General features: G+C 33.9%; 1 protein-coding gene across 1 annotated transcript in view; it reads right to left on the bottom strand.

The window, feature by feature from the left end:
• LOC102518756 (A disintegrin and metallopeptidase domain 3) overlaps nucleotides 1–14,619 on the bottom strand; it is a 59,049-nt gene that overhangs the window by 31,215 nt on the left and 13,215 nt on the right. Inside the window, exons 4-10 of the mRNA XM_032468689.1 lie at nucleotides 14,514–14,589; nucleotides 11,680–11,756; nucleotides 11,028–11,205; nucleotides 6,500–6,562; nucleotides 3,171–3,242; nucleotides 2,772–2,938; nucleotides 1,600–1,681 (exon numbers count right to left, since the gene is read on the bottom strand). Coding sequence (XP_032324580.1) covers nucleotides 1,600–1,681; nucleotides 2,772–2,938; nucleotides 3,171–3,242; nucleotides 6,500–6,562; nucleotides 11,028–11,205; nucleotides 11,680–11,756; nucleotides 14,514–14,589 — 715 coding nt within the window. The remainder of the gene's footprint in view (nucleotides 1–1,599; nucleotides 1,682–2,771; nucleotides 2,939–3,170; nucleotides 3,243–6,499; nucleotides 6,563–11,027; nucleotides 11,206–11,679; nucleotides 11,757–14,513; nucleotides 14,590–14,619) is intronic.

The following is a 14,619-nucleotide window of genomic DNA, read 5'->3' on the forward strand; positions in this document are numbered from 1 at the left end:
CTCACATTTCCTGACTTCAAAACATATTACTAGCTCTAACCATCAAAATAATGTGGTATTGGCATGTAAATATGCCATACATATATATATAAAATAGAATGGAGAGCCTATAAATGAACCCTCATATACATGGTCAAATGACAAGGGTGCCAACTACACAATGGGAAAGGGACAGTTTCTTCAATAAGAATACTCAATAAAGAATATATTGTCTCTTCAATAAATGGTGATGGGAAAATTAAGTATCCATATACAAAAGAAAAATGTAGGACCTTTATAATACGTCACATACAAAAATTAACTCAAAATGGTATAACAATTTAAATGTTAAGAGCCCAAACTGTAAAATTCTTAGAAGAAAACATGGAGAGAAAATTTCACAAATCTTGATAAAGATTTTGTAGATATGATCAGAAAAACACAGACCACAGACGCAAAAATAGACAAATAGGACTATGCCAAATTTAAACCTCTTTGCAGTTCAAAAGAGACAATCAACAGAATGTAAAGGAAACATACAGAATGGAAGAACATCTACAAATTATTTATCTGATATGGGGTTAATATTCAAAATATAAGAACTGTATTATCCAATATTAGCAAACTGTATTCAACAATGCATTAGTAGAATCACACATCATGATCAAGTACAAATCACACCAGGGATGGCTCAGTATTCACCAATCAACCAATGTGACACACCACCTTAACAAAGTGAACAAGAAAAATAATACAATCATCTCAACCGACGCAGACAAAGCTTTTGACAGAATTCAACATTTACTTAGGATGAAAACTCACCACAAAGTAGGTATAGAGGGAACATACCTCAACATAATAAAGGTCATACATGACAATCCCACAGCTACCATCATACTCAGGTATGCAAAGCTGAAAGAATTTCTTCTAAGTTCAGGAACAAGACAAGGATACCCACTGTCACCACTTTTACTCAACATAGCATTGGAAGTCCCGGCCACAAGAATCAGACAAGAAAAAGAAATTTAAAAATCCATATTGGAAAGGAAGAAGTAAAACTGTCACTGGTTGCAGATGACATGATATTATACACAGAAAATTCTAAAGACACCAACAAAAAGCTACTAGAGTTCAAAAATAATTTGCCAAAGTTGCAGGAACAAAACTAATATACAGGCATCTGTGGACATCTGTTGCATTTCCACACACTAACAACAAACCATCAGAAAGAGAAATTAAGAGAAAAAAATCTCATTTACAATCACATCAAAAAAAAAAAAACTGAACATGATAACTACTATATATAAAAATAGGTTAAAAAACAAATTTCTCTGTACAGCCCAGGGAAATATATTCAATCTCTTGTAATAATCTTTTATGAAAAAGATACATGTTAAGAAAATAGTTAAGACAGTGAATTTTATGTTATTTGTACTTTTTCCCAATTAAAAAAAATCCTTTAAAAATGGTAACATTTAAGTTTCAAAGTTAAAAATATCATTTTTTAAAAATGTTCATTTTATAAAAATGGTAGATATACTGTATGTAATTTTGTTCTGTGAAGTGGACATTAATTTTCAAATTGTGATATAAGTACTGAAAACATGAGAAGATGCATACCAGAGCAATTCCTGCAGCAAACTTTGGGTCACATGCCATTCCATGGTACGTTGCTCCTACATAATTAGGATGGTCCCTGTAACTGAACAACAAATTTAATCTTGTGATAAGTGTACTTTAAATTAATAATTTAATGACTCTTTAAGTATGTGCTTCCTCAATCAAGCTTTTTTCTTTAAAACATGAGTATTACATATCATGACTAATGCTTTCCATCATTTTGTACTTGGGTAATCTCCCATCGTCCCTACAAAGTTAAGTTCTAGAGGCAACTTGAACATTATGTGATCCACAGCCCAAAATTCAGCACTGCCTAATTCTCCCCCCAAATTAATCACCACCGTTGTCAGCACTGGATGGAGAGAATTCTAAGATGTGAAAGTCAGGACAGCTTACTGCCATGATTTCCACACAGAGAATCCGTAGAGTGTGTAACAAGGGCTGGACTGGAAGACAGGAGAAAGACACACCACACGGCACACACACGACGATGAGGGGAGGCGGGCTGTGGAAAGTGTCCTCACACGTTCAGTCCTTAGTTAATGCTGCTCCCAAATCCCCAAACCTGATCTTAGATTCCACACAGACACCCACAGATTTGCAAGAGTATTTCATATTGCGTATCGGATATCAGAATTGTGTTTCGGTTTTTTTCATCTAAAATAATCAAATTAGTAAAACAAAAATCTCTATAAAGACTATTGACCCATACAGTACAAGCAGTTAAACAGCTACACCCTAGGTCAGTATAGAAACATCCTAAGGTCACCACATTACTATTTTTATGTTTTTATAATATAAGCAGCTTTATATGCAATTATTATACTGTTAACTAATTTACATTTTCTTTAATGTTAAAATGATGCTTTCAGTTATTTACTCTGAGAAAATCTTTAAAACCACAGGGTCCCTAAGTTTTCCCAAAGTTTTCCATATTTCCAGTTCTTTACATTTCCATGGGTAAGCAGCCCACTATTAGGATAATAACCAACCCTGTGTCCTACATCGTTATCAGATTTTTATAGCTTGCATATTGCCAATACAGTCAGTGCTCACACAATCTTTTTCTGAGGTGTCTTGTCATTATAAACAATACATTTTATATATAATTTTGATACCTAATTTATCAAATAATTTGATAAACCTTATACCAATGAAAATAAATTACTTACATTAGTAAGTATGCCATGTCATGGGACCTTTGAAACAAAAATTTTTCTTTCCATGACACAAATCTATGTAATAACTCATTAGCATCCCCATTAGTTGAAATTTTATTTTGATCTGACCAGAGCTCCAGAGAAGTTAACATCACAGTCACTTTAAGCTGGGAAAACATCTGAAAACAGAACAAACATCATACAAAGTTTTAGGTAATCATAAATATAGTATTTCACCTCTGTATGTAATGATAACATATTCAATTTACTGTTTTTTGAAATGATATCCATTACTGAAATAAACTAGTTAGTAAGACTATACTTCTTATAAAATTGCAAATGTGATTTAGTCCAGCAATGCTACTGTATTAATCAGAATGCTTCTTATTTAAATATGAAACAAATACTTACAGTGTTGATCAGACTAAAGACGTGGACAATTTTCTGAGCTGCAACTGCCACTTCAGAGCCCATATAATCATACTGAAAGACAAATTTGTGTCTTAATCGCTAGTAAAAATTACTCAACTACCACGTTTTAAATGGATATAAACATGTTCAAATAATGCAGTGCTCCAGTGAAAGGACAAAAGCAGAATTGAGACTTAGCAAGTGCTTCGTTAAGTTTTAGATGTAAACATAGGGACTTTATATATTAATCAATAATATTAAAATGTCATGGTTGTGATTATCGTTCTGTTTGCACAAGTAGAAATTCAGGGTCAAAAGTTAAGCTTCCAAGATTGCATAACTAATAAGGGTGAGAACCAGGACTCAAATGTCTAACTAAGCTCCTAAGTCCTCACTGGCTGCTATCTTTTCTGTGCTGCCTTCTTTTGTCCTCATTCCAATAAGACAACATGACTACGCATCCTAGATATGCAACGTACTTTCTTAACACAGAGCTCTGACCACTACAACAGAGAATGATTTCAAGAATATGTCATCATTCAGGGCAACAAAAATCATAATATTTTCTCTGAAACATGTCTAATTGAGGGTGAACACATATTTTTAAACTGGCTTATAACTAACAGCAGAGCAACAAAATACATAAGACAAAATTTAACAGAATTACAAATAAAAAGTGTCTATCATAGTGACAGATTTTTATTTAGGTCTCATAATCATTAACAGATCAACCAGATAAGTTAACATTAAAGATACACAAGATTTTTAAAACTGAAGCAAACTATGGATGCAATCTGCATATACAAAAGCTTACATGAAACAATAAGCTTGATATATATATAAATAAATATTTTAGTAAATATCTGGAAGTTTTATATAAATTGTCTCATATTAGGCCATGAAGCAGTTCTTCAAATATAAAACATTGTATCACTTAGATCACATTGTCCAACCAGAATGCAATTAAGTTACCACAAACTTGATAACAAGTATTCTAACAGTGTTACTTAAAAATTACTTACATGGATGACTCTATTGTGGATTCATAAGATAAGTTATCTTATTCTATGTAAATGCATGCTGAAAAATACTGCATGGTGTAACTTACAACTTTATGTTCACATGGAGAAACCACAAGTAATAATGAGAAACAATATTAATAAATCCGTGTAAAAGAATATAGGTGTTCTTTGTATTATTCTTTTTCTTGCAACATTTTTGAAAGTTCGAAAATATTTCCAAATAAAATAAAACATTTAAAAAGTAGAGACGAAATAAAGATCATTTCAGATCAACAAAAACTGAAGAGAATTCATCGACAGGCTAAAAGGAAGTATCAGAAACACCAACCTCCAAGAAGGAATGTAGAGTTTGGAAATAGTAAATATGTGGAAAAAATGAAATACTTCTTCCTTTCCTTAGCTTCTTAAAACATCAATTAGACATTTAAGGAAAAATGATTTTGTAGTTTGTAACACACGGAGATGTAAGACATATTACAATAACATCGCAAAAGGGTTAAATGGGATTTTACTGTTGCAAGGTTCTTACATCACATATGACGTGGCATAACATTAATTCAAGATCATGATAAATTAGGAATGTTAACTGGAATCACTAGAGAAACCACTGGAGTGGGATGTGAGGGGAAAGGTGTATATCAGAAAAAAAAAAACAATACAAGAGATAAAAATAAATGCTAAAAATAACACATATCCAAGGACAGCAAAGGAGGAAAAAGGAGCACATAGTTGATGGGACAAATAGAAGACTAACAACACAGTAGTATTTAACCTGGTCAATGGTTACTTGTTTTTTTGATACACATAAATCAACTCAAACTTCTAATAAAAAGATGGGGATTACATGACTTAGTAGAGAGAAAAAAACAGACTTATAAGTAAACTGTTTACAGAGTCAGACTGTAAAATTTAAAACAGGTATATTAGGTGGGGATGGATATAGCTCACTGGTAGAGAGTTTGCTTAGCATGGAAGAGGTCCTTGGTTCAATCCGCAGATCCTCCATGAAAAATCAATAAACAAAACCTAATTACCTTCCCCCTCCCCTCAAAAGACAAAACAAACACAGATAAGTTAAACATAAAAGGAGGGATAATATTTGTCATACGACATTATAAAGAATTCTTTGGAATTCTTTTTTTGCATGATGACATTTGCATTGAAAATGCCTTTTTGTTATTTTTAGCACGCTAACAATGTACACAGCTAGGTGGGAGAGAAAAGCAGACTGTCTAGATTTAATGTCACTAACCTCATGGGGGTGGCTGTGGCAGAGGATAATTTCAGTGTTTGTGATCCTGGTTTTAGGCCAAATACCACTGTTCCCCATGTAACAACAACAATGAAAATACAAACAAAGGGCATTAGCTATTTAAATAGATCAAATTATTGGAAATCGGACACTATGTAAACCTTGCAATTAATTTGAAATAATACAATTCATTAATACGAGAAAACATGATGGTTTACAAAATATTATACATGAGACAAAGCCATGTGACCATATATACACGTATTTACATATTAAAACCAGGAAATGTGTGTATATATTTTATCTCCTCATAATGAAATTACATGTGCTTTATTTCTTTATTCTTTTACCTATCATTCTTTCTTGTTATTACTGTCATAAAAATTATTTAAAGATCTGAAGATTTCCTTTGAAGAAAAAAGTCTAGAATATCATGACACATAGTGAGACACTTTATGCAAAATTACTAGTGATAATGGACAAATCAGGCTTTTTAACTTGTTGCCCATATGTCTTTGCTAAAACTAATTGTATAAGTAAAAAGTTTAATAATCAAGTAAGTGTTCCTATAAACTATTTTTCCCATTTTTTAAATATGGAACTTCCACTAGAGGACCCTAAGCCATGATAAAGCATAAAACAGTCTTAGATAATATTAATAACAACGACCTCCAATTGAGTAATAAATGAAATACCTTGCTTTAATATGAAAATTGACTTAAGGAACAGTTTCACCATTAATTTTGGGTGGGTCCAGAAGTACATGTAACTAGTTATAAGCCAACGGGTTATAGTCCAACAGAACCCTCCCTACATAGGGAAGTCGCACATTTTGCTAGAATTCTATACTGATTTGGCAATCAATACCAGAAACATCGGTCCCTTCATGCCAGTGTGGAAACAATGGACATTTCTTTATATCCTGTTATACTGAGATACATATTTTGAACAGAGTAAAATATATCTGAACTATAAACAATTAAAGATTCTTTTTCATAGTTCCTTTCACTTTAAATACAAAACAGCTATAATAAAATGTATCAACAAATGCATACCAAAGCTTTATCCATAATGACTTGTATTTTCAGAATACTTTTCAACAGCACATCTGATTTTTTCTGTGAAACAGAGGACAGAAATATTTTGAGACACTTTCTATATTCTTATAGTGTTTCTAATTATCAAAATCATTATACATTTATATATAGATACATAGGTGTAGATGGCAGCTAGATAAATGACAGATGGATAGCAAGAGAGATACAGACATACATACATAAAGAAATGGGTAACATGAAAATAAGGGGATGGATGCCCTCTGGGTGGACACTCTACTAGTCAGGGTTCCTCAAAGAAACAGAACCAATAGAATGTGTGTATATTTACATATTTATTATACTTATTATAATGAGCTTTATTACAAGGAATTGGCTCATATGGTTCTGGAGGCTGGCGAGTCAAAAATCTGCGGGGTGGTCCAGTGGGCTGGAGACCCGGGGAGAGCTGATGCGACAGTTCCAGTTGGAAGGCTGTCAGCTACACAGTCCTGTCTTGCTCAGGGGAACGTCCATCCTTTTCTTACGTTCAGGACTTCCACCTGCTGGAGGAGGTCTACCCACACTATGGAGGATGTCTGCTTTACACAATTTCCACTGACTTAGTTGCTAATCTTACTCAAAAAGACCCTCACAGAAACACCCAGAAAATCTGACTACCATCCAGGCACCATGGCTCAGGGGAGGTTGACACATAAAATTAACCATCACAGAGTTTTGGTTTTCACTGCCATCATCTTTATACTATAGCTTTCTCTATTTCCTTAACCCTGACTAAAATATTACATTGGGGTTTTAACACAGTGTCTACTCTGTTATTCACTAGTTCTATTGCCAACGTCTTTTTTTTTTTAAATGACTTTTCCTTCATTTATTTCTTGATTACTTCCAGGGATCTTTAAATAGACTATGTAACAACAGATATGTAAATTCTAAAGAACATATCTCTGCGGTTGTATTATTTAGGTTTGAATTTTAATGCTGCAACTTACTGGAGGATTTCCTAGGATAGCAACTTAAGCACTTTAAATCTTTGTTTCCTTGGCTGAAAAGGGGGATAATTGTTGAAAGAATGGAAAATGCAGGGTATACTGTAAAGCTCCTAGTACAATACATGGCGCTTGTGAGGCAGTCCATGAATATATATATATATTGCCCTTTAATTCATTTGGATCTTTTATTTGTCTTATATTTCATCTTTATATTTACCCTCAGAGCCCATGTTCATTCCATTTGGATTCTTCTTCTTTTAGAAAACATTCATTTCTTTCATGTCAAACCTTTTTTGAACAAATGATGGGGATAAGTGACTTATACTACACTTTGGTTTATAAGAAATGGTCAATTATCCAAGAATGATGTTTGCTCGTTCTCCAAGAGAAAGCCAGCTGTCCAGGCCCAGCTGTATCAAGGTGGGGACACACACAGTTTTCCCCTTATCTTGTCCAGATTCAAAAACTAGTAGGGGACACTCAGGGGCCCTGAGTTGAAGCTAGAAAAGGAAACAACCAGGAGAGTTTCATCCACCTCGGTCTCTGCATGAGCAAGACACACATTATGTTAAACTACTGAAAGCTGGGAATTGGTGGCTTCAAAATCTAGTGGTATTTGACCTGACAGTGGTTCTCATGAAGGATACAGTCCGAGGACAGCGGCTTACAGAGTTCTTCCATCTTTTGATTTGAATGAAACTTTGCTGTATTTGGAAACTATCCTTTGGGAATTTGGTTGTGATTGTGGCTGGCTGCTGTTTTTATTCAGGATGAGTTCAGAGTCTATTTATTTCTGTTCAATTTAGTGGGTTTTGGTTTTGTTTTTTGTTTGTTTGTTTTTGCTTTTTTGTGTTGAGTTCTAGCTTTTTTTTTTGTTTATACATTAGGAAGGACATTCATAATAGGAAGGAAAAAAAATGGTTTCAACCAAAAACCTCAATTAATGTAGTTTTGCCTCAGTATAGAATTATAGCCTAGAAATTATTTTGCCCCATTTTAAGTAATTGTTATACTGCCTTTCAGCTTCCAATATTGCTGCTGGTAATTTCATGCCATTCTGCATCTTGTTTATATAGAAGAAACAATATTTTGAAAATATCAGTCCAGAAATTCACCTTAAATCATTTTGAGGTCTTTTCCTGGACTCTTCTGTGACTTACTCAACTCAAATTTCTATGCTTATGGACACTGGAAATTATATTTTATCACCCACATTGTTATTTTAATTGAATTTTTTATCTCTCAAATTTTGCTGTCATTTTTGTTGATACTTTAGTTTTTATGTGATTTCTGGAATTTTATCTTGTGAAAATCAGGCAGGGGTAAATGCATGTGTCCAGTAGGTGTTCAACAGATAAGTTCACTATATATTTTATTTGCTGCTTTTTTCACAGTGGTTATAATGAAGGCATTCACCTTGATTATGAGTTTATTTGTGTTTCTTTTCATAAATGTAAAAATATGCCTAAAATACAAGATTTTTTTCTGTCTTTTTTAAAAACCTATTTTATTGAAGAAATCTGCTTTGTATATTTGTGCTTGTAAAAGTACTAGTGCTCGTCAACAAATACTTTAACTAAAGCTCTAGATTTAAGCCTTTCAAATTCAGGGTAAACAGCAATCACTTAATTTACAGACACATACAAATATCCAGTTATCTCCATTCCTGCAGTGGTATCCCTGGCTTCTTCGAGGTTCTGAAATTTTAGTCTCTATTTTATTTCATTATTGCATTTTGTTTTATACACATATTTTCCATAATTATTCCCAGTTACCTGTTCCTCTACATTGGAAAATACGGGGAGCAAACAGTAATAGTAGAAGTAGTGATATTTATTGATCACCTGTGTTCTCCACATACTGTGCTAAGTAAATTTCATTTATAAATTTATTGAACGTTTGAAATAAATGTGTCATTGAGTATTATTTTTATCACTGGATTTTTACAGATGAGAAAACTGAAACACAGATGGATGTTACTTGCCCAAATTCTTGTGGCTTTAGCCTGACCAGATCAAACTTCAAAGTGAGACAGCTGGAGCTGTATGTTATCTGTCTCCTCCAGTCTCTCTTATTCGTTGATTGGAAAGATCCCTTCACGGGCAGTATTATTTCTATTTTCCAACGCATGTAAACCCCTTTGGGCTTTCCCAAAGAGGAGTATTCATCGAAGAGTTTTTCAATGTACTTTATGAGACAGTGCTCTATTTCAGTTATGAAAATGGTCTGCAATGACGTCCATGTTGTGCCACAACATACAGAGGGCATCGAGTTTGAGGTCACATCTTAGTTCCATTAAAAATCAAATTTTCATTTCTTATCTATGGTTATGTTTTAACATTTTTTATGAGTTTCTGAAAAGATAATTTTATTAATCTGTATTTGCACCAATTTCTTTGGTAAAATAAAAAAATGCATATTAAAGCAACAGTGAGATGGAGATCATCATAAATTAAATTCAAGTTTTATCCATTACTACTTTGTTTTGCTTCTCTAAACAGAATACCCAATAAGCATGAGAATGCGTCACAGTCATCTCTTTAACCACTGATGGTAAAATGTAAAGTTGTGGAAATACTTTTAAGGAGGAAGTTAGGATATATGTATCTAAAAAACTTTGGAAGTAAGTCTATTCTTAGGTACAAGTATTGATAAGAGTGACTGCTCAAAATTTGGTACATTCATGTGGTTCATTTCTTGATTAAAGTAAAAATACAGATATGCAAAACATGCCATAATTATATAATGCATATATTTTAAGTTTATGCGTAGACATATATGAAACAGCAAAAAAGAGTGTATATGAAACGACTGCACTGGGTTCTGCAAGAGCGTTTCCTCTAAAGCATGGTATTACGGTACAGTCTTATCTTCCTTATGCCTATATTTAATATCTTAATCAATATTAACTAAAATTAACTTAAAATAATAATAAAGGTAACACAATTTAGTAAGTTAAAATATGCATTAACCCCTCAAAAACAAAAAGGAAATTTCAAAGAAGCATATATGGTTAGATAGTTTTATGTTAAATAAAAGTTGTTTTATAAATCTACTTTTTTCACTAGATATAGTAAACCAATTAGAGAAATACTCCAAAGTTCTAAGAGCACTATGCCTAGACAATGAGATTTGGGACAACTTCTTACCTATTTTCTGCTTTTACATTCTCTATCAAAATAACAATTTTTCACAAAGAAAAAATGTCCGGCAAGAAAATGCTGACAGAGTAATAATCAGCAAATTTGAGTACTATTATATTATTAGGATGCAAATTCAGTAACAGTGCAACTAAGCATATCTGCATTAAAATACTTGCAATTAGGGAAACATGAGAATTTTGACTTCTGAATTATATATTTACATTTCCTATATATTACATAATTAAACAAAAATCTTTAAAATAAGTATTTTACAAGAGAAGGTTTTATTATAACCAATATGGTTAAAACTCTTATTTAAATGTAATACAATTCAATTTGAATAACTTTATCAAAAGTTGAACAACTGAAGATCTCATTAAAGAAGTTACTTACTTCTGATTTTACAAGAATTTTATAGGACTGATCTACCACCTGGGAGGTTGAATAATCTTCCGGTATAGAGGAAACATCAATTTTATTATCCTTTATCTGATAAAGCATATGCTCATATGTAGATGAATATTCCAATGGTTCAATTCCGTAACTGACATTTTCGAACTGCAATAATCCACTGAATATTTAAATACATAAAGAAGAAATTACAAAATGATTAATGCAGATTTCCAGCGATGAAATCAAATCAATACTTAATAAAAAACCTTATATAGATATCTGAAAATGGCCTTTGTGGTCTAACATCTCAGAATCATCCCATCTAACTTGAATTCACTCTAAAACCCAATTTCATAACTTCTTCTATTATGGCTTTGAGCAGTCATTGCAGTTCTAGAGTGGCTGAGAAATGGGAATATTCCTCTACGTAGTGGGAGCTTTTTCTGAATAAATTCTATGACTGCATCCCTGGGAAAGAGACCAAGAGTCTGGGAGAAATGACAAGATGATGAGAAGAAAAAGGAAGCAGAGGAGAAGAAACACAATCAAAGTGTCTATTTTCCTTGCCTTCACTCTACCATTCAAGAAGTTTCTAAAAATTAAAAGGATACACAAGATTTCAATCCTGTACATCTCTGGAATATGCCATTACCTGAGTCCGGAACAGGTGCTGAGCGTCACAATGGATTTTGGAATCTCTGTGGCAAATCCTTGATAAAAGCAATGGCCCTAAAAAGGAGTATATACAGACACATTCATGAATGATTTGGGAAAAAAAAGTTAGGGTCTATCCTTACTTCCTAGACATCATCAAATATTCAGATTTAGCCATCACCATAATTTTATTCCCCAGATATTCCATTTCATTGTTATCTACCTACAACCTTTTGCCCTCCACCCACTTCTCTCTGTGAATAATCACAACTCTCATCCTACTCCAAATGATGTTTGCCAGAATTCTAAACTGTTGACAACTTTCTGACCTGTATCTTTTCTTCCCAGCCCCATTTTTTCAACACATCATCTATAAATGCTACCTCAGTGTAATTAACTGCACTGATTTCACTTCAACTGAAATATTTCATTTGTTTTTTACTAAATTACCTTAAAATATCCTTAACTGACATTTCCTCACTATTTTCTCTTTAATATCTCACCATGTTCATCATCCTCAGTTCAAACTCTCCTCTCCATGGACTTTCATGACATTAGCCTTCCCAGGTTCTCCCCTGATATTTTCTTTCAGTGAATATTCCCTTCTCTTCCCTTAGAAGTCTGGTGAAATTGCAATCAGTCCTGTTCCTTTGTTAATCCTCTGCTATGAGAACTTAAGTATCAGCACATTCTCCCTACAAATGCGTTTAAAAGTCGTTAGCTCCCAGGCACACAATTTCATCGGGAACCAATCACACATCTCAGCACTAAGCTTACCTTCTATCTCCCACTCACTGTCAAATAAGCACATGAAACTATGTCCAACATCATTACTCCTCAGAAAAAAGCAAGTCAAGTTACATAAGATAAATTACACATCCATCAAAATGGCTCAAATAAAATTCTAAAATTTAAATAGCAAAAAAATGGCAACAATGCAGATATACATTTATCTCTCGTACATTGCCAAAAGAAAGTTACAGTGGTACAGCACTCTAGAAAAGTGTTCAGTAGTAATTTCTTTTAAAAAATAAACATACATACACTTACCGTATAATCTGGCAATGATATTCCTGGGCATGTATCCCAGAAAAATAAAAATTCACATCTAAACAACAAATTGTATGTGAATGCTCACAGAAGCATTATTATCAATTGCTAAAGATTGGAAAGAGCCAAAATAGCCCTCAAATGATGAAGTGTGAGAACTAAGGTGTTCCTTTGGGGGAAACTGGCTGTTTAGGAATGCAGTTTTGTAAAATATATTTCATGTGATTGAGATTGTCTATCAAATGATGAAATTTGACATAAAGCTTTCATAATACTGTAAAATATCATTTTATCTTCTGTATGACTACGACTATCTCATTTCATCCCTAATGCTGATGGAAATTTTTTTTTGATGTAGGTAAGAGTTACTGGGGATGATTTGTTTTATTAGTCCTTTCAAATAGCTCAATTTCTTTTCCTATTCTTTCTCCTTTTTCTATCTCACTGATTTCTCAACTTACTGCATTATTTCCTTCCTCTACTATGTTTTAACTCTTGCTAGAGTATCACATTTGCTATTGGAGGGCAACTAATTTAATGGTAACCATCCTTAATCCTGTCTTGGCTGGGTTGTAGGCTTTGAGGTGGGGAATGGGGGTGATAAACTCATCTCTTACTCTAGAGCATGATCCTTCCTCCTAAGGTACTTAGCATTTCTGTCTGAGCTGAACGCCTGGGTTTTGAGCAAGGTCACTCTACACTGGCTAGGCTGAACATCCGACGTCTCCCGACACTGTTTCATCTTTAGTATTAGCTCCATTTTACTCTCTACCCTTCAGTAGAGTCTTACCCATCAAAGATGCAGCCTAATCCTTAGTCAGAGGGAACAAGACAACTGGCCTCCCAAGAAAAACAAAAACAAAAAAACCCACATCTGGCAGCCCCTCTATCTCTGGTCCCGTGTCCTGCAAGTTCCAGCTGCTCCAGCAGCCCCGAACTCCAAACTCTTAAAGAGTCCTGCATGGTTCCACCCTTGTGCTATGGTTGACACAGTATCCCCAGTCACAGGGCCAAGTTCAGTGTGAGACTCACCTCCTCTGCTTTCTTTCTGTCAGAGAGAAAATTCCTCATTTAAAAAAAATTGTCAAATATCTCAAAACAAGTGCCTCATGGACTTTGTTCTGCTTTCTACTGTAGATGGTGAGAAAGACAAATGTCGTGCAAGTTACCACAGTTTAAATTCCATTCTCTCTCAGTTGCAACAGAGCAACACAATCTCACCAGTCACTTGCATCTGCTAATTTCCAGTCATCTATTCCAGCAAAATAAGTACCTTAGACTAAAGTTAACTTTCTCACATTCTTTAAAAAATTTCTTGACTTCTCTCTGCATTTTGGGATATAATTCAAACTCCTGTGCTTCACAAGTGAACATATTCAGATGCTGCACCAAATGTGCTTTCACAATTTCACTTCCCCATGCTCTTTCTAGAAGGAACTTCCGCTGTTGCCTCCACTCCTCAGCCCTATGGTATCCTCATCAAAACTTCTCCCTGTGTTTACCGGCTTCTTCATTCCTTTCCCAATTATTTTCCCTCTCAAACTCCTATTAGTACTTCCACATAGTGTAAGTAACCTTTTCAGGTAAGTGAGGCCTGAGTTCCAAATTTAAAAAGCAGCTGCTCTATTCCACGTGCCTTCGTAGTCACTGCCACTTCATATTTGGGTTTGTGATCAATCTGTTTGCCCAAGAATTCTATAGAGTACAAAGCATTCTTCTTCCCACCAACAGCACCTTCACCACATAAAAATATCAATCTACACAACATAAAGTAAAACTTACCTTTATAAGTGAAGACTCTGGATACAATGCCCCTGACTTGTATGAATAGACCAGGAAGTGAGAGTCTAAAAATGACCTAATTCAATCAAAAGAATAATGCTTCGTT

The sequence above is a fragment of the Camelus ferus genome, chromosome 26 (assembly GCF_009834535.1).
Source record: "Camelus ferus isolate YT-003-E chromosome 26, BCGSAC_Cfer_1.0, whole genome shotgun sequence".
In the NCBI taxonomy this organism is placed as follows: Eukaryota; Metazoa; Chordata; class Mammalia; order Artiodactyla; family Camelidae; genus Camelus; species Camelus ferus.